This window comes from Macaca nemestrina, chromosome 12, assembly GCF_043159975.1.
Source record: "Macaca nemestrina isolate mMacNem1 chromosome 12, mMacNem.hap1, whole genome shotgun sequence".
Lineage (NCBI taxonomy): Eukaryota > Metazoa > Chordata > Mammalia > Primates > Cercopithecidae > Macaca > Macaca nemestrina.
Window position 1 is genome coordinate 51,244,410 of NC_092136.1, and position 8,460 is coordinate 51,252,869.

General features: G+C 39.0%; 1 protein-coding gene across 5 annotated transcripts in view; it reads left to right on the forward strand.

The window, feature by feature from the left end:
- The window catches only part of LOC105486929 (proteasome 20S subunit alpha 1), a 122,532-nt gene extending 114,423 nt beyond the window's left edge, over nucleotides 1–8,109 (forward strand). For all 5 annotated transcript variants that reach the window (XM_071075057.1, XM_011750070.3, XM_011750071.3 and 2 more), the window contains 3 exons: nucleotides 2,214–2,293; nucleotides 5,248–5,358; nucleotides 7,737–8,109. In XM_071075057.1, the coding sequence (XP_070931158.1) occupies nucleotides 2,214–2,293; nucleotides 5,248–5,358; nucleotides 7,737–7,793 (248 nt within the window). In that variant the 3' untranslated portion in view covers nucleotides 7,794–8,109. The remainder of the gene's footprint in view (nucleotides 1–2,213; nucleotides 2,294–5,247; nucleotides 5,359–7,736) is intronic.
- Nucleotides 8,110–8,460: the final 351 nt, after the last annotated feature.

Below are 8,460 nucleotides of genomic sequence, written 5' to 3' on the forward strand. Positions count from 1 at the left end.
GCTTGGTAAATGCTTGCTTAAAGTTTAACATTTTAAATTATGGTAAATGGATTGGGGTCCCCAAGGTTACCCCTAAATTGGGAGATTTGCTAGGACTTAAAGCACTCAGCATATGGTTGTACTCCCAGGTTAAGACTTATAACGATAAAATAACAATACATAGGTGGATCATTAAGGAAAAATACAGTCCAGAGGAATCTATGTGCAGGCTTTCCTTCCCAGAAGGAGTCACAGAGTACACTTGCAGCAATATGTATGTGATGTTTCTGCCCAGGGAAGCTCATTGGAAACTCAGTGTCCAGTTTGATTCAGAACTGCTCATATCGGCACCCTCTGCCTAGCACATTTCAACCTGCATAGGAAATTCCTAAAGATTGCAATAAATCCATAGATAATTTTGGGGAGTACTGTTACTTAAATGATACAAGGCATCTGATCCATGAACATGGAATATCTTCATTTATTTAGGTATTTAATTCTTTTTTTCTTTTTTTTCTTGAGACGGGGTTTCGCTCTTCTTGTTGCCCAGGCTGGAGTGCAATGGCACAATCTTGGCTCATTGCAACCTCTGCCTCCCGGGTTCAAGCAATTCTCTTGCCTCAGCCTCCTGAGTAGCTGGGATTACAGACTCGCCACCACGCCCAGCTAATTTCATATTTTTAGTAGAGTCAGAGTTTCTCCATGTTGTTGGTCAGGCTGGTCTTAAACTCCCAACCTCAGGTGATCCACCTGCCTCGGCCTCCCTAAGTGCTGGGATTACAGGCATGAGCCACTGCACCCGGCCAGGTATTTAATTCTTTCACTGATGTTTTGTAGTTTTCCATGTACAAATCATATTTGTGTTATAAGTATTTTATTATTTTTGGTGCTGTTGTGAACAGAATTGTGTTCTTAATTTCACTGCATATTATTCATTTCAACTACGTAGAAATACAGTTGATTTTTGTATATCAATCTTATATCTTGCAATCTTGCTGAACTCGTTTATTAGTTCTAGTCATTTTTTTATAGATTCCTGAGATCGTGTCATCTGGGAATAGAGATAGTTTTACTTTCTCCTTTCTAATTGCCCTGGCTGGAACCTCTGGTACAATGATGAATAGAAGTTGCATGAACAAACATTCTTTTCTTTGTTCCTTAACTTAAGGGAAAAGCTTTTAGTCATTCACTATTAAGAATGATGTTACCTGGCCGGGCGTGGTGCCTCACGCCTGTAATCCCAGCACTTTGGGAGGCCAAGGCAGGTGGATCACGAGGTCAGGAGATCCAGACCATCCTGGCTAACACGGCGAAACCCCGTCTCCACTAAAAATACAAAAAATTAGCCGGGCGTGGTGGTGGGCACTTGTAGTCCCAGCTACTCGGGAGGCTGAGGCAGGAGAATGGCATGAACCCGGGAGGCAGAGCTTGCAGTGAGCCGAGACTGCCCCACTGCACTCCAGCCTAGGCGACAGAGCGAGACTACGTCTCAAAAACAAAAATGATGTTACCTGTCAGCTTTTTGTAGATGCCCTCTATAAGAGGTTGCTTTCAATTACTAGTTTTGTGTTTTTATTATGCAAGGATTTTAGGTTTTATCACATGCTTTTTATGCATCTCTTGAGGTGATTATGCAGGTTTCCCCCTTCCTTCTGTTAACGTGTGTTACACTGACTTTCAGTTGTTAAACTAACTTATCATTCTTGGGATAAATCTCGCTTGTCTATGGTATATAATTTTTTAATATGTTGCCAGGTTCCATTTGTAGTTTTTGTTGAGGGTTTTATTTTTTTATTATTGTTATTATTTTTTGCATCTATATTGGGTCTGTAGTTTTCTTTTCTTGTGATGTCTTTATTCTTGGTATCAGTAATACTGGCCACATAGAATAAGTTGGAGATTCCTTTTTACAATGAGCAAATATAGGGACTAGGATTCTACAGAACACATTCTACAAAACTTGGAGTTGTATAATTTGTTGTCGGGATTTTGATTTGACCTAGCAAAAGAGAAGATCAAAATTGTAACAGAAATAATGAGTCCTCTCATTAAATAATGATCAGCAATGTCACAGAATGCTATTAAAAGATTGTATGACTAGCATTAAACTTGGCTGTTTTTACTGTGATAAATTTAGTGTGTAACTAAAAACCACAATTTCAGACTGTAGATTTGATCAATAACAGAAGCCTAACAATGAAATTAAGAAATAATTGTTGATTTATTACATATAGGCAATTTAAATGAACTAGTTAAACATGGTCTGCGTGCCTTAAGAGAGACACTTCCTGCAGAACAGGACCTAACTACAAAGGTAAGTATTGTCTTTTCCAATTGTAGATATTAATGTTACAGTTTAAACCTTTATTGCATAAATGTAATGGAGTATATATACAATATTCTTTAATTTGGGATATGATTGTCTTGCAGATTCTTTCCCTTTAAGCTATTTGCTAAGTAATCCAATTTTATTTTTTAAGCATTTCTTTTTGGTACAAAGCAGTAAAACCAGTAAATCTCATGCAAAATGTCCTTCGTTATTTTCAGCAGATTGGCCTATCTTGGTATTATTTAGTTAACAAAAATATATATATATTGAGCATCTACCATGTGCAGGCACTTTCTAGGCATTCAAAATATAGTAAACACAACAAATACCTTTTCCTTCATGGAACATACATCCTAGTAGGGAAAGACAGTATACACATAAGTATATTATATAGTATATTAGAAGAAGATAAATGCTACGTAAAAAATAAAAAAGGGTAAAAGGAGAAAGAATGACTTAATTGGATGTAGGTAGGTGGTCAAGGATATTTTCACCAAGAAAATTAAATTTGAGGAAAAGATATAAAGGAGGTAAGTGAGTGTGAGCTATGCAGATGTCTAGAGCAAAATTATTCTAGGAAATACAAATGCAAAGGCCCTAGTATTCAAGGCAAGGAGGCCAGTAGTGTTGGGATCTATCATCAAGAGGAAAAGGAAAGAAATCAGAGAGGTAATGGAGTTCCCATAAGGCATTGTGGGTACTCTGCATTTTACTCTGAGTGGGCTATTAAGAGTTTGAGCAGAGGAATACCATGATTTGGTTTAGGTTTTAAAACAGTCACTCTGGTTGGCATTTTAACAACAGATTGTGGGCTGGGCGTGGTGGCTCATGCCTGTAATCCAAGCACTTTGGGAGGCTGAGGTGGGTGGATCACTTGAGGTCAGGAGTTTGAGACCAGCCTGGCCAACATGGTGAAACCCCGTCTCTATTAAAAATACAAAAAATTAACCAGGCGTGGTGGTGCATGCAGTCCAACCTGGGTGACAAAGCAAGACTCCATCTCAAAAAAAAAAAAAAAAACAGATTGTAGGGGTAGATAGATAGTGGGGCTATGGGTAGAAATAGTTTTAAGGCTATTCAGGTAATTCATGTGAGAGATGATAGCGATTGGAACAGAGTGACAGAGTTTAAGATGAAGAGTAGTGGTTCAATTTTGTATATCTTTTGAAATTACAACCAAAAAGTTTGCTAATAGATTTGTGGTAGGGTGTGAGCGGGGAATGTCTCTGAGGTTTTGGGCCTGATTAATTGGAAGGAAAGATTTATGATTTACTGAGGTGAAGAAGACAGTGGGAGGAACAGGTTTTAAAGTAGGCGTTGGGGAGGAAGGTCAGGCAGTCAGTTGTGGACATGTAAAATTTGAAATGCCTTTTTGTCCAATTGACGGTACAGAGTAAGCAGTTATAAGCAACCAATGGAGTTCCACAGAGAGTGGTCCAACCTACATTTCAAATTTTTGAAGTCTTTATATAGAAATGGCATTTAGAGTCTGGACTGGAAGAGATTCCTAAAGGAATTGAATAGTTAGACAAGCATTATGAGGACTGGACCAAGAACACTCTAACCTTTAGCGACAGGGAGATGAGTAGGTATTAGCAAAAAAGACTGAGAAAGGTGGTCAAAGAAGTAGGAGGAAAACTTGGAAAATAAGGCATTGGAGGCAAATGAATAAACTTTCAAGGAGGAAGGGCAATGAAGTTGTCACTAAGGACTTGACAAGACAACCTTAATGGAATGATAAGGCAAAAACGTGATAGTGGAATCAGGAGAGAATGGGAGATGAGGAATTGGAGATAGCTCTTTGGAGGATATTTTCTGTTGACGGTCCACAGAAATGGAGTGGTGACTGGAAGAGGAGAGATAAATTGTTTTTTGTTTTGTTTTGTTTTGTTTAAGATGGAAGAAATTACATCACATTTGCTGCATGATTGTGAGAGTAATCGAAGTAAATTTAGGGAAGCATTTATGAGGAAAAATAATGAGAAAATTGTTAGAGCAATGTCCTTTAATAGTACATAGATGGAAGGGTTGGCCTTAGAGAGGAAATTTTAATGGGAAAGGAGAGAATCTAGGGACATAGGTATAGGAAAGAGTGGATACAGTGGGAACTTGTGAAAGTTCTCTTCCAATTGCTTCTGTTTTTGCAGTAATAAAGGAACAAGGTTTTCAGCTGCAAAGAGCTTGGAGAATGTTAGAAGTGTCTTAAAGAAGGGGAGCATGAATGATGTAGGAATGGGTATAGTGGGATCCAGGAACCACTAAGGCCTACTTGAAGTTAATGATCATTAATAAAGTGAGATTAGTCACTTTTATCAAGCCATTTTGTTATAGTGATTGGATAATTATTGTTTAATATCAATGTGAAGACTTTATAACCTGCATAATCTTTTTTAAAAAATGTTTGTAGAGGCCGGGCGCGGTGGCTCACGCCTGTAATCCCAGCACTTTGGGAGGCCGAGGCGGGCGGATCACAAGGTCAGGAGATCGAGACCACGGTGAAACCCCGTCTCTACTAAAAATACAAAAAATTAGCCAGGCGCGGTTGTGGGCACCTGTAGTCCCAGCTACTCGGGAGGCTGAGGCAGGAGAATGGCGTGAACCCGGGAGGCGGAGCTTGCAGTGAGCCGAGATCGCACCACTGCACTCCAGCCTGGGCGACAGAGCGAGACTCCATCTCAAAAAAAAAAAAAAAAAAAAGTTTGTAGATAATATAGATCTTTGGAGTTACTCATGATAATCAAAAGTGAGTATTAATATTAAATCTGCAAATGACAAGGGTCTGCTAGTTTCCTTCTTTTTTCCCCTACCCATAAATGGTTTTTAAGGTTTTATTCAGGTGCTATATAAATCCTTATTCTGCTTTTTTCACCCAATATTTTATTATATGTTTTTTTCATCCAAATTATCTTATTTTACTTTTACCATTTCTTACCCTTCAGAATGTTTCCATTGGAATTGTTGGTAAAGACTTGGAGTTTACAATCTATGATGATGATGATGTGTCTCCATTCCTCGAAGGTCTTGAAGAAAGGCCACAGAGAAAGGCACAGGTATAATCATATCACAAGAGGCTTTAGTTCTATTGTAAGCTGCTGTTCTTACCACAGCTGTATCTGTAAATTTTCCATTTTGTCTTAAATATTGAAATGGGCCCATAATTCAAATGGCAACAGGAAAATTAAGAACTGAATAAAGTTAAATATTGAAAGGGCAGTGATCTCCATAAACACAAAAAGGGGGCCAGGTGTGGTGGCTCATGCCTGTAATCCCAGCACTTTGGGAGGCTGAGGCGGGTGAATCACGAGGTCAAGAGATGGAGACCATCCTGGCCAACATGGTGAAAGGCCGTCTCTACTAAAAATACAAAAATTAACTGGGCGTGGTGGCACGCACCTGTAGTCCCAGCTACTCAGGAGGTGAGGCAGGAGAATCGCTTGAACCTGGGAGGTGGAGGTTGCAGTGAGCCGAGATCCCGCCACTGCACTCCAGCCTGGGCGACAGAGTGAGACTCTCTCTCAAAAAAAAAAAGGGGGGAGGAGAAGTGTTGATTATTTGGTTATCTATTGCTAGGTAATAAGCTACCCCAAAACTTAGGGGCTTAGAACAACAAACACTACTTCTCACAATTTTGCAGCTGACTGGGGCTCAGCTACATGGTTCTTTGCTGGTCTCGTCTGGGATCTCTCAAACATTGCAGTCATTTGTGGGGTGCAACTGGAACACCCAAGAAAACTTTAGTCACCTGTTTTCTTTACTAACACCTTTTAGGTGTCTTAGAGGAGCATCTATAAGGCAAAGACCTCTGCTAGGATGACTGAGCCTCTATCCATGTAGTTTCAGGGCCACTTCTTCAGCAGGGTCTCTCTAGCATGTTGGCAACTCAGGGCTTGCAAAAGTCAGAAGTGAAAGCCGCCAGGCATTCTTAAGGCTGAGATGCAGGACTGGCACATCACTTACACCCATTCGGTTGGTTAAAGTGAGTCACTGGCCCGGCCCAGATTCTGTGTGAGCGGAAACTGGAAGAAATGCTCATTGGGGGCCAGCTTTGGACACTAAGATGGCTCTTCATGAAGAGAAAAGCATCAAGAAGTGAATCTCAGGTTAAATACGGGTCTTTCTGCTGGACGTTTAGAATACACATTTGCTATTTATAGATGCTTATTTGATAGCTGTGTAATTGAAAGTAAAAATGAATCTAGTATGGAAATTTCTACAGCATGAGTATTTTGAACTTGAAAAGGATATTGTTGGTACTATTTGGGGGAGCAAGATTTGCAATATTTAAACTGTTTTTGGTAAAAACTAGCACTGTTGGGAAGAATGCTGTGGAATACCGCACAACTAGTTTGGTAAAGGGGAAAAGAATGTCTAAAAAGTGCTGATTGTATTTTAAGCCTAATAGTGATAATACAAGGGAGGCTTTTACTCCTGAGCAATACAAAGTATGTTAAAATGGTAGAATTGTTCAATGATATTTAGGTTTTCAGAAATGTGAAATTATATGTACAGTTATCCTCAAACAGTGTGGGGTTTAGTAGTGCCAAACCCCAGCACAGTTGAAAAATCACATATAACTTTTGACTCCTAAAAATCTTCTGATAGCCTGCTGTTGACTGGAAGCCTTACCGATTACATAAACTGGCATTTAACACATAAATAGACTAGTTTCTTTTTTTTTTGTTTTTTGAGGCAAGGTCTTGCCCTCTTGTCCAGGCTGGAGTGCAGTGGTGCTATCAGACCTCACTGCAAGGTTGGACTCCTGGGCTCAAGCGATTCTCCCACTTCCCCCTACCCTACCAAGTAGCTGAAACTACAGGTGTGTGCCACCGTGCCCAGCAAATTTTTTTTCTTTTTAGTAGAGACAGGATCTCACTGTGTTGCCCAGGCCAGTTTCAAACTCATGGGCTCAAGCAATCCTTCTGCCTCAGCCTCCCAGTGTGTTGGGATTACAGGTGTGAACTGCTGCACCCAACCAAATAGACTAGTTTCTACATATATTTTATGCATTCATGGCACACCTTTTTCTTATTCTTTTTTATTATATTTCTAGGCTACATAGTTGGTCTGCTAGTTTATATTTATTGGAAAAAAACAAACAAAAGCTTCACCCTAAACAATGTTAGAGTAAAAGCAAACAAAAAGAAAAAGAAAAAAATCTGCATATAAATGGACCCTCACTGTTTAAACCTTTGTTGTTCAAGGGCCAACTGTATTTTTTTTTTAAATAAAAAATCTTTATTCACCTCAAATCATGAGCAAAAAAAAGTACTGCTCAGAAATGTTAACAGAATAGTGAACTAAAATTGTGTATTCAGAATATCTCTTTACCCCTTTTTCTCAATTTTTTATAATGTAATATTTGTGATTAGATGTGTATACTGATCAAGTGTTCATTTTACATATTTTCTTTTTTTCTTTCCCTGTTAAGCCTGCTCAACCTGCTGATGAACCTGCAGAAAAGGCTGATGAACCAATGGAACATTAAGTGATAAGCCAGTCTATATATGTATTATCAAATATGTAAGAATATAGGCACCACATACTGATGACAATAATCTATACTTTGAACCAAAAGTTGCAGAGTGGTGGAATGCTATGTTTTAGGAATCAGTCCAGATGTGAGTTTTTTCCAAGCAACTTCACTGAAACCTATATAATGGAATACATTTTTCTTTGAGAGGGTCTGTATAATCATTTTCTAGAAAGTATGGGTATCTATACTAATGTTTTTATATGAAGAATATAGATGTCTTTGTGGTTTTAAAGACAACTGTGAAATAAAATTGTTTCAATGCCTGGTATATTGGCTTTTTATTTTTTTAAGTAGCTTCAACTGTATATAGTAGTCTGGGATTACAACTGGTCATTTGCCTAATTAAATTGCCTTATTTTTAGTGATGGAGAAAAATAATACCTCTTATCTATCATAGCCGTATAACAATTCTCCAGTGTATGGACTGGCTGCATGAGAATCCATGGAGATTTGGTTTAGAATACAAATTTCAGGCCGGGCGCGGTGGCTCATGCCTGTAATCCCAGCACTTTGGGAGGCTGAGACAGGCGGATCACGAGGTCAGGAGATCGAGACCATCCTGGCTAACACAGTGAAACCCCGTCTCTACTAAAAATACAAAAATTAGCCAGGCGCGGTG